The 22793-nt window shown below is 38.8% G+C and overlaps 1 protein-coding gene across 1 annotated transcript in view; it reads right to left on the reverse strand.

The window, feature by feature from the left end:
- The window catches only part of GDPD4 (glycerophosphodiester phosphodiesterase domain containing 4), a 165945-nt gene that overhangs the window by 106336 nt on the left and 36816 nt on the right, over nucleotides 1-22793 (reverse strand). The window contains exons 2-3 of the mRNA XM_043481911.1: nucleotides 7461-7657; nucleotides 4950-5053 (exon numbers count right to left, since the gene is read on the reverse strand). Of these exons, the coding sequence (XP_043337846.1) occupies nucleotides 4950-5053; nucleotides 7461-7643 (287 nt within the window). The 5' untranslated portion in view covers nucleotides 7644-7657. The remainder of the gene's footprint in view (nucleotides 1-4949; nucleotides 5054-7460; nucleotides 7658-22793) is intronic.

Raw genomic sequence — 22793 nt, forward strand, 5'->3', positions numbered from 1 at the left:
ACAAATAAACAACCTAACCTTGTACAAAAAATAACTAAAGAATAAGAAAACATGAAATTAGTAAAAGGAAAGAAATCATAAAGAATAGAATAGAAATAAACGAAATAGAAACAAAACAACAGCAAAGATCAATGGAACTAGAAGCTGGTTCCTTGAAAAGATAAACGTAATTATAAACATTTTGCTAGATTCATCAAGAAAAATGGGAGAGGACTCAAATTATTCACATTAGAAATGAAAAATAAGAGGTTACAACAGACACCACAGAAATACACAGGATCATATGAGACCATTATAAGCAACTATACGCCCCCCCCAAATGGACAACTTGGAAGAAATGGACAAATTCTTAGAAAGGTACAACCTTCCAAGACTGAAACAGGAAGAGATAGAAAATATGAACAGACCAGTCATATGTACTGACATGGAAAGTGTGATCAAAGGTCTTTCAAGAAAAAAAAGTCTAGGACCTAATGGTTTCATGGGCAAATTCCATCAAAGGTTTAGAGAAGAGTTAACATCTATCCTCATGAAACTATTCCAAAGAAACTGCAGAAGCAGGAATATTCCCAAACTTATTCTATGAGGCCACCAACACCCTGGTACAAAAACCAGACAAGGATATCATGGAAAAGAAAATTATAGGTCAATAACTGTGATGAATATAGATACAAAAATCCTCAACAATATTCTAGCAAACTGAAACCAACAACAGATTAAAAGGATCATGCATCATTATCAAGTGGTATTTATCCCAAGGATGCAAGGATTCTTCAATATATACAAATCAATCACTATGATACACCACATCAACAAGTTAAAGAGTAAAAACCATAAGATCATCTCAATAGATGCAGAAAAGCTTTTGACAAAAATTCAGTAGCCATATATGATAAAAACTCTCCAGGAAGTGGGCATAGGTGGAACATACCTCAATATAATAAAGGCTATATATGACAAATCCACAGTTAACATCATATTCAACAGTGAAAAGGTGAAAGCATTTCCTCTAAGATCAGAAACAAGACAAGAATGTCCACTCTCACCAGTTTTAGTCAACATAATTTTGAAAGTCCTAGCCATGGCATTCAGAGAAGATAAAGAAATAAAATTAATTCAACCTGAAAAAGAAGAAGTAAAACTGTCACTGTTTGCATATGACAAGATACTATAAGTAGAATATCCTAAAGATGCTACCACAAAGCTACTAGAGCTCATTAATGAATTTGGTACAGTTGTAGGATACAAAATTAACCCTATTACATTCCTATACATTAACAACAAAAAATCAGAAAGAGAAATTTAAGAAACAAATCCATTTACCATTATATTAAAAAGAATAAAATATGTAGGAATAAATATACCTAAGGAGGCAAAAGACCTGAACTCTGAAAACCATAAGACACTGATGAAAGAAACTGAAGATGGAAAGATGTACCATGTACTTGGATTGGCAGAATCAATATTGTCAAAATGAGTATACCATCCAAGGCAATCTACAGATTCAGTACAATCCATATGAAAACACGAATGCCATTTTTCACAGAACTAGAACAAAAAAATTTAAAACATGTATGGAAATACAAAAGACCCTGAGTAACCAAACCAAACATTGGAAAGAAAAATGGAGCTGGAGGAATCAGGCTCCCTGAATTTGTACTATATTACAAAGTTACACTAATCAAAGTAGTACTGGCACAAAGTATTGTACTGTCACATAGACAGAAATGTAGATCAACAGAGCAGGATGGAAAAAACAGAAGTAAACTCACATGTGTTAAGTCATGTCTGACTCTTTTTGTGACCCTATGGACTGTAGCCAGCCAGGTTCCTCTGTCCATGGGATCCTCCAGGCAAGAATACTGGATTGGGTTGCTGTGTCCTCCTCCACAGGATCTTCCCAACCCAGGGACTGAACCTACATCTCTTAGGTCTCCTGCACTGACGGGCAGGTTCTTTACCACTAGTATCACCTGGGAAACCCAAAACTCAAAACACCTATGATCAACTGATGTATGAGGAAATAGGCAAGAATACACAAAGGAGAAAATGCAGTCTCCTTGATAAATGGTTCTGGGAAAACTGGACAGCTACTTTTAAAAGGATTAAATTAGAACATTCTTTAACATCATACACAAAAAATAAAATAACAATGGGTTAAAAATCTAAAAGTAAGAATAGATATTATAAAATTCTTAGAGGAAAACATAGGAAGAGCACTCTTTCACATAAATTGTAGCACTACCTTTTTGATACATCTCCTAGAGTAACGGGAAAAAATAAGCAAATGGGACCTACTTAAACTCGAAAGCATCTGCATAAGAAAGGAAACTATTAACAAAATGAAAAGACAACACACGGAAAGGGAGAAAATATTTGTAAATTATGTGACTGACAAGGGATTAATCTCTAAAATATACAAACAACTCATGCATCTCAACAGCAAACAAGCAATGAAATATAAAAAGTTGGGCAGAAGACCTAAATAGACATTTCTCCAAAGAAAACATAGAGATGGTCAACAAGCACATGAAAAAGATGTTCAACACTGTTATTTATTAGAGAAATGAAAGTTAAAATTATGAGGTATCACTTCATGCCAATCAGCATGGCCCTTATAAAAAGTCTATTATTTACAATAGCCAAGACAAGAAAACAACCTTAATGTCCACTGATGACTTAATAAAAATGTGGTTTATACATACAGGGGAGTATCATTCAACTATATAAAAAATGAAAAATGCCATTTATGACAACATGGATGAACCCTGACAGCATTATGCTAAGTAAAATCAGTCAGACAGAGAAAGATAAATACCATATGACTTCATTTATACATGAAAAATGGAAACAAAGCAACCAAACTCATAGACACAGAAAACAGATTGGTGATTTGCCAGAGCCTGCCGGCAAACGAACCGGTCACGGACGCAATCGCCGGAATACCTAAGAAAATAGAGACTCGGAAAGATGGGGTTGAGAGGGACGGAGTCAGCTCTTGACTGAAACCGACAACCGACAACTTTATTGAGGGGTAACATACATATATATGCTAACAGGACTCACTAAATTTAGATCAAGGACATGTATACGTGCAGAATCACAGGCATTAGTCTTCGCTCAGGAATTTTATCTCAACTCTTTAAGACTAGCGTCTTAGTATGATTACAATCAGTTAAAGATTACCTAAAGATTACCTAGACATAAGCCATAAACAGGAGCCTGACAATCTCATCAGGAAAATGGGTAAAAGGTCGCTACAGCAATTTCCTTGAGGGAGGTAAGAAAGGCCAACCTGCACTTTAATAAATCAGGGGTGGCAGGACAGAGAGGGACCTCTTGATCTCTCTCAGGGCCAAGAAGGAGCCTGAGCAGTCAGGCCGGCTCCCCGCATCTCCCCCTTTTCTTTTGACTAATGGCCTTTATATATCTCCCTCAAGGGAAATGGCTGCGTTTGCAAACGGGAAAACATCAACAATCTTTTATTTATCATTTCAGATAGGCATTGACAAATGCAAGGGCCAAAACACAGCAATAATAATATGCATATAATAATAAAAATTATAGATTTCCACCAACCACCGTGAAACCAGGCAGATATCTGACTCCAAATGCTGGAGTCAGAAAAATCCGTAGTGGCTACTTGTTGTTTCATATCTTCTAAAGCATCAGAAACATTTGAGGAATAATCAGGAATATATACACAGCACTCCATTTTTATTAAGGCACATGTCCCCCCTTGAGAGGCTGTTAGAATATCCAGAGCCATACGATTTTGTAGAATGGCTTTTCTCATCTGTTTTTGTTCTTCATTAAGAGCCTCTAAAGCTCTTCTAGTTATCTGTTAAAGCTTGTTTTGTAAAATTGCTCAAAGCCTCTACTCTAAGCATAGTATCAGTGGCTCCTAAAGAGGGCATAAAAATTGAGGCTAAATAATCATACCAATGAAAAACAGAGCGTGACCATCGGGCTTTAACATAAGGTAAATTAACAGGATGACTAATTTTTTGCTTATGAATTCTTCCAGGGGCAAACACAAACCCTAGGGTACATCTCCCCACCCATCCTACAGGGAGCCAGGGCCAAAGATTGTATCCACAAATCCATCGAGTGTTATTTGGGGCTACCCATCTTATACCAGGGCTATTTTCCCAATCTGTCCCCGCCATTCAACAGACTTGTTGGCAATAAACGTTACATCCATTACAGTCTTACATTTTTGGGTAGGCAATAGGCCGGGAGGAACGGGGAGCGGGAAAGATCCGCCGGGCGCCAGCACGGCCGGACCCGCCGCCGGGTTGAATCCTCTGGGCGGACTGCGCGGACCCCACCCGTTTACCTCTTAACGGTTTCACGCCCTCTTGAACTCTCTCTTGTCCTCAAATACCAAGTAATGGTACAATATATCAGTCAGGCCAGAGAAACTGGAAGAGCTAGGAATAGTTCAGAGCAGGAATCTGGCTAGAAAAGGTGATGAGACGGGACACTGCTTCTGTCTCCAGAGTCTTAGGAAGCCCAGTAAGGAGAAGAGGAAGAAACAGAGGCTGGAGGTGAGGCAGAGACATCAGGGTTCATGGACAGAGATCATGAAGACCAACCAGTGGAGGTGTCAGTAACCCAGACAGAGAAGCTGAGGAACAAGGTATCAGGGAGTCATCTGAATAGAAGGACTGTGGGCACGGGAAGCACAAAGAAGGCTTCTCACTGAGCAGATTTGGTCTAAGTTTGAGAGGGAGCATAGGTGGAAGGGAAGTAGAGTAGCCGAGGGTGCTGAGCAACCATACCCCTCCCCAGAGTTGTGCTTCCCATCCACTAGCTGTAGAACACCTAATTTTTTTCCACTCTCCCTCTTATGTCACTAGATCTTTTCAGCCTAAATAGCATCCATGTGGCTATCAGACCAAAGAACTCTTATACAAATGAAAAATAAAAAAAAAAGTGAAACTCACCAGTCAAAGCCATTGTATTCATTTGAAGTCTCCACCCATGCAAACAGCAAAATTATAGACAAGAAAAATGACATAATCAGCCATGGGTAAAATAATTGCTCTCTCTGGGAAGAGAAAGAAGTCTCATTTAGCTCCATTTATCCATCATCTCTCAGCAACATCTGTTTATACTCCCCAGAGGTCTACGTAGTTATACTGCAGCATTACACTCCCCAGGCTGGAGAGAACACTGTATTCTTTCACCCCTATGGAATTTTGTAAAAGCCTATTTATAACATTATCCTGAACTGGAATCATTTTTCTACAGATTTGTATCTGATGTCATCTGTTTCTTTTTTGAGGAAAAGGAACTTCTGTTACCCTTCTATATATTGCCAGTGTCTATCACAGTGTCTCAACAACCATCTGTTGAATTTATCCACCTCGTCAAGTATCAAATGTTTGTTCATTAGTTGAGTAACATGTTCATTCACAAATTCACTTAATCATTTAACTACCCACATTTTTGGGAAGGGAGGAATTTAGGGAATAAACAACCTCCTTTTTTTTTTTTTTGAGTAGCCATTTTATATGAATACAATGCTAGGGACTTCACAAATGATTTTCATTTGTTTTATTACTCAATATAGTCGTATAAGTTAGGTATTGTTAACCTCATTTTGCAGAAGAAAGAACTAAAGCTCAGAGAGGTAAGGTAATTGACTCAAGGTCACATAGCTAAGTGGTGGCAGGGGCACTATCCAGATATGTGAGCCCAAAGCCAAGATGGAGAGGAGAGTATTTTTATGGAGAAGGTGAACAAACTGATCCTTGAAGACAACCCCATGAACTGAAATCGTATCAAAATCAGCCAAGTCAGAGTTGTCAAACCCTGGGAACCTTGCTGTACCACATGAATGAGAAATTTCGCCTCCTTGGGATACTGCATCCAAACTATTAAAAATGTATACAATCTCTGCCTTCTATAAATTATGTGGCTATTGTGAAGACTAAGACATAAGAAATTAAATGGGAAACATAGAAAGAATACCCCAAAAAGGTGAGAGACACTACAGGCATTAAGGCACTTAACCACTGCTTCCAGAGTGTAGGAAGATGAAGAGAGCAGGTTTTGACTCAGGTTTATATGCACTCTCTACATAAAATATGTGTGACCTTTTAAAAACATGTATCAGGCATGAGACAAGTGCTGGGGCCTGGTACACTGGGAAGACCCAGAGGGATCGGGTGGAGAGGGAGGTGGGAGGGGGGAACGGGATGGGGAACACATGTAAATCCATGGCTGATTCATGTCAATGTATGACAAAAACCACTACAATATTGTAAAGTAATTAGCCTTAAAAAAATAAAATAAAATAAAAACATGTATCAATAAAGTCACTCCCCTGCTTACAACTCTCCCAGAACTTGCTACTATATGAGAATCATCATCCAAACTGCCTGCTGTGGCCCAAAGGTCCTACATGATTAAGCCTTGCTCACTCCTGACCTCATCCTACTCTACAAACTAATGCCATTTTTGAACTCCAGTCATGCTGTTTTTCTTTGTTTTTAAAACATGACCAAATCTGTTCCCAGTTCAAGAGCTTTGCATTTCCTGGTTCCTCCTCCTGAAATATTTTTGCCCCCAGACATATACATGGGTGGTCCCACGTCTTCACTTAAGAGACTGCTCACGTGACATTGTTTCACAGTAGTCTTCTCTAACCATGTTTCCATCTACCTAACACATTTTTCTATGCATTGTCTTCAAAGCTCTTATCTCTAGCTGAAACCATGTTTCTTCATTACTGTTTATAACCTAACTCATCCCAGTAGACTGTGACACGCAGGAGGGCCAGAGGCCTTAGTGGTCTTATTCACTATGGCACACATTCAATAAATGATGAATAAATACATTTCCTTATTTTGATTTTCACTGTTGTCACTCATTTGAAAATGTTCAAACCCTCCACACTGTTTCCAGGAAAAAGTTCAAACATTTTAGTTTGACATAAAGTTACTACACAATCTGGTTAAAACATTCTCTAACCTGATCACTTACCATTTATCACCTAATAAGTATAAATTCAACAATTTATTGTGTTGATTTTTCACTGAACACACTACTATTCTCCTTGGTACCTTAAAATCTGTAGGGACTCTTAACTCCCTACATGGTAGAAATAAAATTCTTAAAACCACACAACATCTGTCCCGCCTCTGTCTCTAGCTTCACTTCCCGTCACTTCTCCATCCATATCCTCTGCTCTACCTAAAATACACTTTATACTAAGCAATTTGACTCCTCCTCTGATACCACTTCTTTTGCCATCTTCTTTTCTTTAGCTATCCAATTCTGATCACCTTTCACCTTATAAATAGTTATTTTTGACACATTACACAAGAGGCATGACTGTCTGCATAGGCATACACACACACAGATAAACACACAATTAAAGCACTTCTTTCAAGGCCCATGTTCCCCATATCTAAGAAAATATGGCCCATCTCCTTCCCATTGCCCTGTACCAAAGAACAGCAGCAGAGTGGACGTCTGGGTTTTTTCTTCTGTTGGGCTTCCCACTTGCAGCTGTAGCAGCCATTAAGGAAAGTCATATAGCATTCATAGTTGAAGTTGCGTTTAATCCATGAATTATTTTCCCTTCTTCCTGTCTCCTCATTCCCAGCCTCAGTCTTGTTAATGTCATCCATGGTTCACCCTTTTGCTGGAATGGTAAATAAAATAGTCAGGATCCAGAAGCTCCCTCAAATGTCTCCTACCCCACGATTCTACAGAAAAATCTCCCACATTGCAGGCAGATTCTTTACCAGCTGAGCCACAAGGGAAGCCCAAGAATACCGGAGTGGGTAGCCTATCCCTTCTCCAGGGGATCTTCCCTGCCCAGGAATAGAATCAGGATCTCCTGCATTGCAGGCGGATTCTTTACCAACTGAGCTATCAGGGAAGCCCCAACAATGGATAGATCTTTCAAAAGTTTATAATCTAGGGAGATGCACTGGATTTGGTGTAGAAGAGTGGAGCTTCACCCTCTCTTTCCCATGAATTAGCTTAGTATTTATTACACTATTTATTACACTATTACACTTAGTATTTATTACACTATTCAATGTTTAATTTTCTTACCTCTAAAAGGTACCAAAAAAATAAAAAATAAAAAAATAAAAGGTACCATATTCTCTGCCCTAGCCAACTAATAGATGCTGAAAATATCAAATTAGATAATAGATATGAATGTGTTTTTAAAACTGTGGTATGCTAGTGAAGTAGCTTGAGAATTTAGAGGCATGGGTTAAGTATATGAAAAAAATACAATCCTTGACTAATGAGTTAGACATACAAATGCCTTCCCCTTGTCATTCTCACCTCTCGTATGGCGTTTTTAAGAGCTAGCCTCAATCAAAAATGATGGAATATTCAGAATAGCAGTTGCTGAAATTAGACAAGTTCATTTTTGCTTTTGCCAACAAAAATTTGCCCCCAAAAAGGTATAAACAAATTATGTGGCATGCTACTCCCCAATGTCATTAGAACCCAGACATCTTCCAATTTGTTCTTCCATGACAGCACATGGCTCCTTCTCAGGGTGCAAAATGGATGTTCAAGCTATATCTATCACTCCAAATGCCAACTATCAGGAAGGAAGAAGGAACAAAGAAGGGTGCTCCCCCTTATTTTAAGGACATTTAAAGAAAGTGTATGAGCCATTTCACTAACAGGGGCTTTCTTACTATTAAAAAAGGAAAAATAGATATTGAAAGACATCTAACTGTCACTCCTGCATTTCCTCATACCTTTGTGATAGAACAAAGTTCTCAGACAAAGGAACTTCTAGAGAATGTGTGAAATTAGGGGAGTAAAAGAAAAAATTAAATCAAACAACAAAAATTCTTAAAGACTTGATCCCAGACAATAGTCTTTGCTCCCGGAAATTTTCTGTTGTGCTTTTTTTGTGTGTGTGTGAAAGATAATCTAATGTTGTAGTTAAGAACACGAAGTCTGGACTTCCAATTCAATATGGCTGAGTAGAAAGATGTGCAATCATCTCCTCTTGCGAGAGCTCCAAAATTGCAACTAGCTGTTGAACAACCATCGACAGGAGGATGCTGGAACAACACCCCCCCCCCCAAAAAAAAAAGATACCCCATGTCCAAAGACAAAGAAGAAGATGCAGTGAAGTGGTAGGAGGGGTGCAATCATGATAAAATCAAATCCTATGCCTGCCAGGTGGGTGACCCATAAACTGGAGAACAATAATACCAAAGAGCTATCCCACTGTTGTGAAGGTTCCAAACCCCATGTCAGGCTTCCTAGCCTGGGGATCAAACAAAGGGACTGGGAATACCTAGGGAATCTGGCCTTGAAGTCAGTGGGATTTAATTATAGGACTACCACAGGACTGTGGGAAACAAAGACTCCAATCATGGATTGCACAACAAAATCTTCCACAGGAGACTGAACCAAAACTACCTAATAGTGTTGGAGAGCCTCCTGTGGGGATGTGGGTTGTCAAGAGCTCACCAGAGGGATGGGGGCACTAGTAGCAGCAGGATGGGAAGGTCCCCCATAGTGTAAACCCTCTTGGAATTCACTATTAACCCTACCATAGAGCCCATAGACCTTAGGGCTGGGTCGCCTCAGGACAAACAACTACCAGGGAGGGAGTGTAACCTGAGCCATCAGCAGATAATTGGATTAAGGCTTTTCTGAGCAAGGCCCTGTCCACCAGAGCAAGACTCAGTTTTTCCCGTTGCCAGTCCCTCCCATGTCTTACACAAGTGACTTAGTCTAATCCATCAGAGAGTAGATAGAAGAAACAAGAAGGACAGTCCTGTAGCAGCTAAAACAAAAACCATATTACAGAAAGTTAATCATGATGAAAAAGCAGAAAGTTATGTCCCAGATGAAGGGGCAAGATAAAACCCCTAAATTAAGTGGAAATAGGCAAGCTTCCAGAAAAAGAATCCAGAATTATGATAGTGAAGATAATCCAGGATCTTGGAAAAATAATGGAGAAGATGCAAGAAATGTGTCTACCAAAGACCTATGAGAACTAAAGAACAAACAAACAGAGATGAATAATACACTAGAATGGGAATCAATAGTAGAATAACTGAGGCAGAAAAATGGATAAATGACCTGGATGAAAGAATGGTGGAAATCATTGCCACAGAGCAGAATATAGAAAAAACAATGATAAGAAATGAAGACAGCCTAAGAGACCTCTGGGATAACATTAAGCACACAAACATTCATATTATAGGGGTCCCAGAAGGAGGAGAGAGAGAGAGATACAAAGGACCTGAGAAAACATCTTAAGAGGTAATAGCTAAAAACTTCCCTAACATGGGAAAGGAAACAGTCAGCCAAGTTCAGGAAGCACAGAGAGTCCTAGGCAGGATAAACCCAAGTAGCATCAAGATACATGGTATTCTGACAAAAATTAAAGACAGATAAAATATTAAAAGCAACAAGGGGAAAATAACAAATAACATACAAGGGAACTCCCATCAGACTATCAGCTGATTTCTCAACAGAAACTCTACAAGCCAGAAGGGAATGACATGATATATTTAAAGTGATGAAAGGGAAGAACCTACAACCAAGAATATTCTACCCAGCAAGACTCTCTTTCAGATTTTATGGAGAAATCAAAAACTTTCCAGACAAGCAAAAGCTAAGAGAATTCAGCACCACCAAACTAGCTTTACAACAAATGCTAAAGGAACTTCTCTAGGCAGGAAACACAAGAGAAGGAAAAGATCTACAGAAAATAACCCCAAAACAATTAATAAAATGGTAGTAGGATCATGAAAGTGAAAGTGAAGTTGCTCAGTCATGTTCAACTCTTTGTGACTCCATGGACTGTAGCTGCCCGCCCCGCCCCGCCACCCCCCCCACCCCCCCCACCCCCCGCCTCCTCTGCCCATGAAATTTTCCAGGCAAGAATACTGGAGTGGGTTGCCACTTATCAATAATTACCTTAAATGTAAATGGATTAAATGCACCAACCAAAAGACATACACTAGCTGGACGGATGAAAACATATGCATATATGCACTTCCACTTACCACATCACTCTGCTTGACCCCCTAAATTGTATGTAATTGTTTTATACTGTTAAGTTAATCATGCTCCCATTATGGATTGCAGTTGTAATTATCTTTTTTATCTGGCTATTGATTGTGGAAAATGATAAACATCTTTTACTATTGTGATTATGTAACTTTTAGTAACTTAATACAACTGTATCATGATTGGTCAACAGAAAAATAATAGAACTCTATATATCTAAAACTAGGATTTAATAGAAAAATCTGCAATCATTTTTTAAAATCCAGATGCATATCAGAATTATCTTAATTTTTGAAAAACAAAAATCCCATGACCGCTTTTTTTCCCCCTTCAGAGCTCCAGATATGTTTCTAATGAGCAGTCATGTTTAAAAACAACTGGATTACATGATGACCTTTTACTTTTATATAGTTTGTTTCACTATTTCCTATTTCATATCCAGTGCTCCCATTTCACTTAGTTTATGTTTTCCAATTTCTCCATCTTGTCTTTTTTTATGTTCTTTCTCAAGTCTTTATCAAGCATAGTGGAAAAGCTTTTGTATACAGACATATATCTTATGTATTTTAGAAAACCTACGAATTTTTGTCTAGCTAAAGAATTTATGACTTTTTAAAAGATTTTTTAAATTTATTTTTTATTGAAGGATAATTGCTTTACAGAATTTCATTGTTTTCTGTCAAACCTCAACATGAATCAGCCATGGTGATGTAAGTTTCCATGTTACTCTCTCCATACATCTCACCCTCTCCTCCCCTCTCCCCACGTCCATGAGTCTGTTCTCTGTTTCTCCACTGCCGCCCTGTAAATAAATTCCTCAGTACCAATTTTCTACATTCCATGTATATGTGTTAGAATACAATATTTATCTTTCTCTTCTGACTTACTCCACACCTTCATTCTGTATAATAGGTTCTAGGTTCATCCACCTCATTAGAATGGACTCAAATGCATTCTTTTTTATGGCTGAGTAATATTCCATTGTGTATATGTACCACAACTTCTTTATCCATTCATCTGTCAAAGGACATCTAGGTTGCTTCCATGTTCTAGCTATTGTAAATAGTGCTGCAATGAACAATGGGATACATGTGTCTTTTTTCCGTTTTGGTTTCCTCAGGGTATATGCCTAGGAGTGGGATTGCTGGGTTATATGGTGGTTTTAATCATAGATTTTTTTAAGGAATCTCCATACCATCTTCAATGGTGGCTGTATCAATATACATTCCCACCAACAGTACAAGAGTGTTCCCTTTTCTCCACACCTTCTCCAGCATTTATTGTTTGTAGGCTTTTTGATGATGGCCATTCTGACAGGTGTGAGGTGATATCTCATTGTAGTTTTGATTTACATCTTTCTAATAATGAGCAATGTTGAGCATCTTTTCATGTGTTTGTTAGCCATCTGTGTCTTCTTTGGAGAAATGTCTGTTTAGGTCTTTTTCCCACTTTTTGATCGGGTTGTTTGTTTCTCTGGTATTGAGTTGTATGAGATGCTTGCATATTTTGGAAATTAATCCTTTGTCAGTTGTTTCATTTGCTATTGTTTTCTCTCATTCTGAGAGTTGTCTTTTCACCTTGCTTACAGTTTCCTTTGCTGTGCAAAAGCTTTTGGTTTAATCAGGTCCCACTTGATTACTTTTGTTTTTATTTCCGCTACTCTAGGAGGTGGGTCATTGAGGATATTGCTTTGATTTATGTCATCCAGTGTTCTGCCTATGTTTTCCTCTAAGAGCTTTATACTTTCTGGTCTTACATTTAGGTCTTTAATCCATTTTTTAATTTATCTTTGTGTATGGTGTTAGGAAGTGTTCTAATTTCATTCTTTTGCCTGTAGCTGTCCAGTTTTCCCAGCACCATTTATTGAAGAGGCTGTCTTTGCCCCATTGTATATTCTTGCCTCCTTTGTCAAAAATAAAGATACCCATAGGTGCATGGGTTTATTTCTGGGATTTCTATCTTGTTCCATTGGTCTATGTTTCTGTTTTTGCACCAGTACCATACTGTCTTGATGACTGTAGCTTTGTAGTATAATCTGAAGTCAGGAAGCGTGATTCCTCCAGCTCCACTCTTCTTTCTCAAGACTACTTTGGCTATTCAGGGTCTTTTGTGTTTCCATATGAATTGTGAGCTTTTTTGTTATAGTTCCGTGAAAAATGCCATTGGTAGTTTACTACGGATCACACTGAATCTGTAGATTGCATTTGGTAGTAAAGTCATTTTCACAATATTTATTCTTCCTACCCAGGAACATGGAATATCTCTCCATCTGTTTATGTCGTCTTTGATTTCTTTCACCAGTGTCTTATAATTTTCTGTGTACAGTACTTATGTCTTCTTAGGTAAGTTTATTCCGAGATATTTAATTCTTTTTGTTGCAATGATGAATGGGATTGATTCCTTAATTTCTCTTTCTGATTTTTCATTGCTAGTATATAGAAATGCAAGTGATTTCTGTGTATTGATTTTGTATCCAGCAACTTTGCTAAATTCACTGACTAGCTCTAGTAATTTTCTGATACTATCTTTAGGGTTTTCTATGTACAGTATCATGTCATCTGCAAACAGTGAGAGCTTTTCTTCCTTCTTTTTGATCTGAATTCTTTTTATTTCTTTTTCTTCTCTGATTGCTATAGCTAGGACTTCCAGAACTATGTTGAATAATAGTGGTGAAAGTGGACACCCTTGTCTTGTTCCTGATATTCAGCGGAATACTTTCAGTTTTTCACCATTGAGAATAATGTTTGCTGTAGATTTATAATATGTTGAGGCTTTTACTATGTTGAAGTAGGTTCTTTCTATGCCCATTTTTTGAAGAGTTTTCAACATAAATGGGTGCTGAATTTTGTCAAAGGCCTTTTCTGTATCTATTGAAATTATCATATGGTTTTTATCTTTCAATTTGTTAATATGGTGTATCACATTGATTGATTTGCATATATTGAAGAATCCTGGCATCCCTGGAATAAACCCAACTTGATCATGGTGTATTAGCTTTTTGATGTGTTGCTGAATTCTGTTTGCTAAAATTTTGTTGAGGATTTTTGCATCTATGTTCATCAGTGATATTGGTCTGTAGTTTTGTTTTTTGAGTTGTCTTTGTCTGGTTTTGGTTTCAGGGTGATGGTGGCCTTGGAGAATGAGTTCAGAAGTGTTCCTTCCTCTGCAGTTTTTTCAAAGAGTTTTAGAAGTATAGGCATTAGCTCTTCTCCAAATTTTTTATAGAATTCTCCTGTGAAGCCATCTGGTCCTGGGCTTTTGTTTTTGGGAGATTTTTGATCACAGCTTCAATTTCAGTTCCTATAATTGGGTTGTTCATAATTTCTATTTCTTCTTGGTTCAGTCTTGGAAGATTGAATTTTTCTAAGAATCTGTCCATTTCTTTCAGGCTATCCATTTTATTGCCATATAGTTGTTCATAATAGTCTCTTATAATCCTTTGTATTTCTGCATTGTCTGTTGTAACCTCTCCTTTTTCATTTCTAATTTTGTTGATTTGAGTCTTCTCTCTTTTTTCTTGATGAGTCTGGTTAAGGGTTTGTCAATTTTGTTTATCTTCTCAAAGAACCAGCCTTTAGTTTTATTATTTACTATTGTTTCTTTCATGTCTTTTTCACTTATTTCTGCTTGGATCTTTATGATTTCTTTCCTTCTACTAATTTTGTTTTTTTTTTTTCCTTCTTCTTTTTCCAGGTGTCTTAGGTGTAAAGTTAGGTTGTCTATTCAATGCTTTTCTTGTTTTTTGAGGTAGGGTTGTATTGCTATAAACGTCCCTCTTAAAACTGCTTTTGCTGCATCCCATTGGTTTTGAGTTGTATTCTCATTGTCATTTCTTTCTAGAAGTTTTTTTTATTTCCCTTTTGATTTCTTCAGTAACCCATTGGTTATTTAGAAATGTGTTGTTTAATCTCCATGTTTTTGTGTTTCTTACAATTTTTTTTCTTGTGATTGATATCTAGTTTCATAGCATAGTGGGTGGAGAAGATGCTTGATATGATTTTAATTTTCTTAAATTTACTGAGGTTTGATTTGTGACCCAAAATGTGGTTTATCCTGGAAAATGTTCCACGTGCACTTGAGAACAAGGTTTATTATTCTGTACTTGGATGGAATATCCTGAAGATATCATTGAGATCCACCTCATCTAACGTATCATTTAAGACTTGTGTTTCCTTATTAATTTTTCGTTTTGATCATCTCTCCATTGGTGTGAGTGGGGGGTTAAAGTCTCCTACTACTGTGTTACTGTCAATTTCTCCTTTTATATCTGTTAGTGTTTGTCTTATGTATTGAGGTGCTCCTATGTTGTGTGCATAGGTATTTAGAATTATTATGTATTCCTCTTGGATTGATCCCTTGATCGTTATGTAGTGTCCTTCCTTATCTTTTGTAATCTTTATTTTAAGGTCTATTTGTCTGATATGAGAATTGCTACTCCAGCTTTCTTTTGCTTCCCATTTGTGAGGAATATATTTTTCCATCCTCTCACATTCAGTCTACATGTGTCTTTAGGTCTGAAGTGGGTTTCTTTTAGACAGCATACATATGGGTCTTGTTTTTGCATCCATTCAGCCAGTCTGTGTCTTTTGGTTGAAGCATTTAATCCATTTACATTTAAAGTAATTATTGATATATATGTTCCTATTGCTATTTTCTTAATTATTTGGGGTTGATTTTGTAGATCTGTTTTCTTTTCTTGTATTTCTTGACTACATAAGTCTCTTTAACATTTGTTGTAAAGGTGGTTTGGTGGTATTGAATTCTCTTAACTTTTGCTTCTCTGAAAAGCTTTTTATTTCTCCATCAATTCTGAATGAGATCCTTGCCAGGTACTGTAATCTTGGTTGTAGATTTTTCCTTTTCAGTACTTTAAATATATCCTGCCACTCCCTTCTGGCCTGCAGAGTTTCTGTTGAAAGATCAGCTGTTAAGCATATGGGGTTTTCCTTGTATATTACTTGTTGCTTCTCCCTTGCTGCTTTTATTTATTTATTTTTCCCTTGCTGCTTTTAATATTCTTTCTTTGTGTTTAATCTTTGTCAGTTTAACTGGCTTCCCTGGTGGCTCAGACAGTAAAGCTTCTGCCTACAATGCAGGAGACCCAGTTTCAATCCCTGGGTTAGGAAGATCTCCTGGAGAAGGAAATGGCAACCCACTCCAGTACTCTTGCCTGGAAAATCCCATGGATGGAGGAGCCTGGTAGGCTACAGTCCATGGGGTTGCAAAGAGTCAGACATGACTGAGTGACTTCACTTTCACTTTCTTGTGTCAGTTTGATCAGTATCTGTCTTGGCATGTTTCTCCTTGGGTTTATCCTGTATGGGACTCTTTGTGCCTCTTGGACTTGATTGACTATTTCCTTTTCTATGTTTGGGTAATTTTCAACTATAATCTCTTTAAAAATTTTCTCATACCCTTTCTTTTTCTCTTCTTCTGGGACCCCTATAATTTGAATGTTGGTGTGTTTGATATTGTCCCAGAGGTCTCTGAAACTATCCTCAGTTCTTTTCATTCTTTTTACTTTATTCTTCTCTGCATAAGTTATTTCCACCATTTTATCTTCCAGCACACTGATTTGTTCTTCTGCTTCAGATATTCTGCTATTTATTCCTTCTAGAGTATTTATTCCAGTAATTGTGTTTTTTGTCTCTGTATGTTTATTCTTTAATTCTTCTAGGTCTTTCTTGACTGATTTTGCATTTTCTCCATTTTTTTTTTTCAATGTTTTTTATCTTCTTTACTATCATTATTCTGAATTCTTTTTCAGGTAGCTTGCTTATTTCCTCTTCATTTATTTGGACTTGTGTTTCTAGTTTGTTTCTTCATTTGTGAAGTATTTCTCTGCCTTTCATTATTATTATTTTTTAACTTATTGTGTTTGAGGTCTCCTTTTCCCAGGTTTCAAGTAAAGTTTAATTGTTTCTTTGAAGAAGGTTAAATTCTTTCTTCCTTTTGGTTTATGCCCTCCTAAGGTTGGTCCAGTGGTTTCTGCAAGCTTTGTATAGGGTGAGATTTGTGCTGAACTTTCGTTTGTTTTTCCTCTGACAGGCAAGGCTGAGTGAGGTGGTACTCCTGCCTGCTGATGATTGGGTTTGTATTTTTGTTTTGTTTGTTGTTTAGATGTGGCGTCCTGCACAGGATGTGACTGGTGGCTGGGTGATGCTGGGTCTTGGATTCAAGTGGTTTTCTTTGTGTGAGTTATCATTATTTGATTCTCCCTAGTGTTAGTTCTCAAAGGCAATGGCACCCCACTCCAGTACTCTTGCCTGGAAAATCCCATGGACAGAGGAGCCTGGTGGGCTGTAATCCATGGGGTCGCTAAGAGTCAGACACGACTGAGTGACTTCACTTTCACTTTTCACTTTCATGCACTGGAGAAGGAAATGGCAACCTACTCCAGTGTTCTTGCCGCGAGAATCCCAGGGACAGGGGAGCCTGGTGGGCTGCCATCTATGGGGTCGCACAGAGTTGGACACGACTGAAGCGACTTAGCAGCAGCAGCAGCAGCAGCAGCGTTAGTTCTCTGGCAGTCTAGGGTCTTGGAGTCAGTGCTCCCACTCCAAAGGCTCAGGGCTTGATCTCCAGTCAGGAATGAAGACTCGACAAGTGATTTGTTATGGCATTAAGTGAGATTAAAACAAATATCCAAAAATGAGACCAAGGATGAACCCCAGACAAATGGCAGTTACAAAATCAGGCAAATAATAATTAAAATAATGGAATATACACAGATACAAATACACTCATGAGCAAAGTCAAAACAGTCCAACAAAAATACAGTATACTGTCCCAGCAAACAAAGGAAATAAAAAATTATATTTACGAGTTAAGAACAAAACTAACTAAAGCACAAACTGGAAAACAAAACTAAAGGAAGGTGCCAAGTTGGGAATAAAGCAATGAAAACAAAACTAACAAATATGTTGAGAGGAAACGAAAGAAAGAATAGATAGATATGTAAAGTTAAACAGAGGAGTTGAAGAAGATTTATATACATTAAATATTAACTGCAAGGGGAAAAGAAGAGTAGGAAAGGCAAACAAAGGAATAAATGTAGAAAAAAATAGAACAGGTTTTCAAAAATTGAAAATTAAAATTATAAAAAAGAGAAAAGGAAAAAAAAAAAAAAACACGGAAGAAGAAAGAAAAAAGGGAAAAGTAAGAAAAAACTCCACAGAACTGCAAAAGCCCAATGGAGAGGCAGAAGTTTATAAGAACAATAAAAAGTGTGACTGAATATACACATATACATATACACCCATAAGCAAAATCAAAACAGTCCAACAAAAATAAAGTACAATAGATTGACCCAGCTAAAAAAGGAAACCAAAAATTATATCTGCCAGAACAAAATTAACTTAAGCACAACCTGCAAAACAAAACTAAGGCAAGGTGCCAATTGGGGGATAAGGCAATAAAAATAAAACTAACAAATATATTGAGAGGAAAGAAGAGAAAGAAAAGAAAGAATAGATATGAAAAGTTAAATAGAGGTAGATGAAGAACATTTATATATTTTAAAGATTAACTGCAAGGGGAAAAGAACAGCAGGAAAAGCATAGAAAGGAAAAAATGTAGAAAAATGATGATAGGTTTAAAAAATTAAAACTAAAAAAGAGAAAACAAACAAACAAAGAACCAAGGAAAATTCCACAGAACTGCAAAAGCCCAACGTAGAGGCAGAGCTTTATAACAACAATAAAGAATGTGACTGAGAAAGAAAGCTCAAAAGCTTAGGTGGATTTCATAGTGCCAGTGAAATGGACAACTACAAAAGAGGTGGAAAAAAAAGGAAAAAAAGGAAAAAATCCAAAAGAATCTACAGGACATGTCAAACCATAAGAATAATAAATGTTTTTCTTGAGTCACTGCTGTCAGAGCCCTTTCCCTAGCTGGGAGTCACAATCCACCTCACCTCCCTAGGATGCCCTCTAATTCTGTGCTGATCTTTGGACCTGCTGTGGGGACAACTCAGATTCTAATCTGGTCCTACTCCTGTGTTCTTGCCTCCAATGTCCACAGCTAGTGAGTTTTCTTTTGTGGGAGCTCTCAATGATCTTTTATATATTCCATAGACAGAGTCTGCCTAGTTGATCGTGTGGATTTAATCTGCAGCTTGTACAGTTGGTGGGAAGGTTTGAGTCTTCTTCCTTAGCCACACTGCCCCTGGGTTTCAATTGTGGTTTTACTGCCACCTCTGCATGTGGGTCATCCACTGGGGTTTGCTCTTGAGGCTGTCCTGGAGAGCTTGGGTTTGCCCCTGTGAGGGCCAGGTGTGGAGGTGGTGCAGCTGCTTGGGTTGCAGGGGTTTTGGCAGCACCAGGTGCTCAGGGGAGGCAACGGCTAGGGCAGCAGGAAATAATAGTGCTCCAGAAGGAATGGCAACCAGTATTGGCCTATATGCTCCAGTATGCTTGCCTAGAGAAACCCTTCCCTGACAGAGAAGCCTGGCAGGCCATGGTCTACAGGATCACAGAGTTGGACGTGACAAAAGCAACCCTGAGCGCATAGACGTAAAACTTCTTCGTGCCTGTGGCCGCTCTGCCCCAGTGAGAGTTGAGCATGAAGGTGGCACAGCTGCTTGGCTTGCGGGTACTCTGGTGGTGACTAGTGTGCAGGGACACGGGTTGCCTCCGCCGCAGGAGTAATGGCCCTATCAGAGTCTTTTTCCAAGCCTCTTGTAGCTGGCGATCAGAAGGCCTCTTCGGCCAGTCTTTCTCCGTAGCTCCTCCCGTTCAGGCACTTAGAGGGCTCCCTTGCCTGGGGCCCTTCTCTGATGTTCGGCACGTCAGGTACATAGAGGGCTCCCCCTGGCATAGAGTGGTCCTACTCTGTAGATCAGTGCCTCAGGTGTTTGATGGGCCAGTCTCTCTATTCTTCAGCTGCAGATGCTGGCGTGTGGGGTGACAGAGGCTATGGTGATGCTTCCAACCCCCTACGCCTGACTCTGCAGTATCACCTTGCTTCCATGGCTGCCTGGCTTTCCTCCACTGGCATTTCCCACCAGGATAGCCTCCCTCACATCCCCTCAATCTGTCTCTCCGCAGTCAACAGCAGCCCTCGCCCTGCAATTGCTCCGCAATTTCTAAACTCCAGCTCCCAGCTGCTGTGCCTTCCAGTGGACCAGTGGTCCCATCCGGGGTATGTATGTGTGGCAAGGACTGTCTGATTCCCATTCCATTTACACTGCCACAGATCAACTGTTTCACTCTCAGTCTTAAATGTTTCTCCTCTGACTTAGACAATTGCCCTGATGTGAGGATCAGACCCCTGCTTCAGTTCCCCCACCTGCTGAGGGTAGGTCCAGTCCTACTAACACTCCTGTTTCTTCCCCTAGTTCCTTCATCCTACCGAGTTTTTCGTGGTTCTATATATTCTGTTCCACTGGTCAGGTCCTCCTGTCCACTCTCAGCTGGTGTTCTGCATGCACTTCTGTGTCTGAAGGTGTATCCTGATGTATCCATGGAGAGAGATACACTCCACGTCCACCTACTCCTCCACCATCTTGTCCTCCCCAATTGATGACATTTTGATTCCACTTGTTTGACATAGTATGAATAGAATGCTAGATTTCTATTTTAAAAAGTAGATAGGCAACAAATAACAAAGGTTTACTATATAACATAGGAACTATATCTTCTAATAAATTTTAATGGAAAATAATTTTAAAAATAATGTATGTGTATATGTATAACTAAATCACCTTGCTGTGCACCTGAAACACTGTAAGTCAACTATACTTCTATAATATATATATATATGTATATATATATTAAGAAATTGTTATTTCATATTCAGTCAGTTCAGTTCAGTTGCTCAGTTGTGTCCGACTCTTTGCGACCCCATGAACTGCAGCACGCCAGGCTTCCCTGTCTTTCATCAACTCCCGGAGTCCACCTAAACCCATGTCCATTGAATCGGTGATGCCATCCAACCATCTCATCCTCTGTTGTTCCCTTCTCCACCTGCCCTCAATCTTTCTCAGCATCAGGGTCTTTTCAAATGAGTCAGTCCTTCGCATAAGAAGCCCAAAGTACTGGAGTTTCAGCTTCAGCATCAGTCCTATCAATGAACACCCAGGACTAACCATCTTTAGGATGGACTGGGTGGATCTCCTTGCAGTACAAGGAGTCTTCTCGTTGGAGTCTTCTCAAGAGTCTTCTCCAACAGCACAGTTCAAAAGCATCAATTCTTTGGCGCTCAGCTTTCTTTATAGTCCAACTCTCACATCCATACATGACCACTGCAAAAATCATAGCCTTGACTAGACGGACCTTTGTTGGCAAAGTAATGTCTCTGTTTTTCAATATGCTGTCTAGATTGGTCATAATTTTCCTTCCAAGGAGTAAGTGTCTTTTAATTTCATGGCTGCAGTCAACATCTGGAGTGATTTTGGAGTCCAGAAAAATAAAGTCAGCTACTGTTTCCACTGTTTCCCCATCTATCTGCCATGAAGTGATGGGACCGGATGCCATAATCTTAGTTTTCTGAATGTTGAGCTTTAAGCCAACTTTTTCACTCTCCTCTTTCACTTTCATCAAGAGGCTCTTTAGTTCCTCTTCACTTTCTGCCATAAGGGTGGTGTCATCTGCATATCTGAGGTTATTGATATTTCTCCCAGCAATCTTGATTCCAGCTTGTACTTCCTCCAGCCCAGAGTTTCTCATGATGTACTCTGCGTATAAGTTAAATAAGCAGGGTGGCAATATACAGCCTTGATGTACTCCTTTTCCTATTTGGAACCAGTCTGCTGTTCCATGTCCAGTTCTAACTGTTGCTTCCTGACCTGCATACAGGTTTCTCAAGAGGCAGGTCAGGTGTCTGGTATTCCCATCTCTTTCAGAGCTTTCCACAGTTTATTGTGATCCACACAGTCGAAGGCTTTGGCATAGTCAATAAAGCAGACATAGATATTTTTTCTGGAACTCTCCTGCTTTTTTGATCATCCAGCAGATGTTGGCAATTTGATCTCTGGTTCCTCTGCCTTTTCTAAACCAGCTTGAACATCTGGAATTTCACGGTTCACATATTGCTGAAGCCTGGCTTGGAGAATTTTGAGCATTACTTTACTAATGTGTGAGATCAGTGCAATTGTGCAGTAGTTTGAGCATTCTTTGGCATTGCCTTTCTTTGGGATTGGAATGAAAACTGACCTTTTCCAGTCCTGTGGCTACCGCTGAGTTTTCCAAATTTGCTGGCATATTGAGTGCAGCACTTTCACAGCATCATCTTTCAGGATTTGAAGTAGCTCAACTGGAATTCCATCACCTTCACTAGCTTTGTTTGTACTGATGCTTCCTAAGGCCCACTTGACTTCACACGCCAGGATGTCTGACTCTAGGTGAGTGATCACACCATCATGATTATCTGGGTCATGAAGATCTTTTGTATATAGTTCTTCTGTGTATTCTTGCCACCTCTTCTTAATATCTTCTTCTTCTGTTAGGTCCCTACCATTTCTGTCCTTTATTGTGCCCATCTTTGCATGAAATGTTCCCTTGGTATCTCTAATTTTCTTGAAGAGATCTCTAGTCTTTCCCATTCTGTTGTTTTCCTCTATTTCTTTGCCTTGATCACTAAGGAAGGCTTTCTCATCTCTCCTTGCTATTCTTTGGAACTCTGCATTCAAATGGGTATAGCTTTCCTTTTCTCCTTTGCTTTTTGCTTCTCTTCTTTTCACAGCTATTTGTAAGGCTTCCTCAGACAGCCATTTTGCTTTTTGCATTTCTTTTTCTTGGGGATGGTCTTAATTCCTGTCTCCTGTACAA

This window comes from Cervus canadensis, chromosome 11 (genome assembly GCF_019320065.1).
Source record: "Cervus canadensis isolate Bull #8, Minnesota chromosome 11, ASM1932006v1, whole genome shotgun sequence".
NCBI lineage: Eukaryota > Metazoa > Chordata > Mammalia > Artiodactyla > Cervidae > Cervus > Cervus canadensis.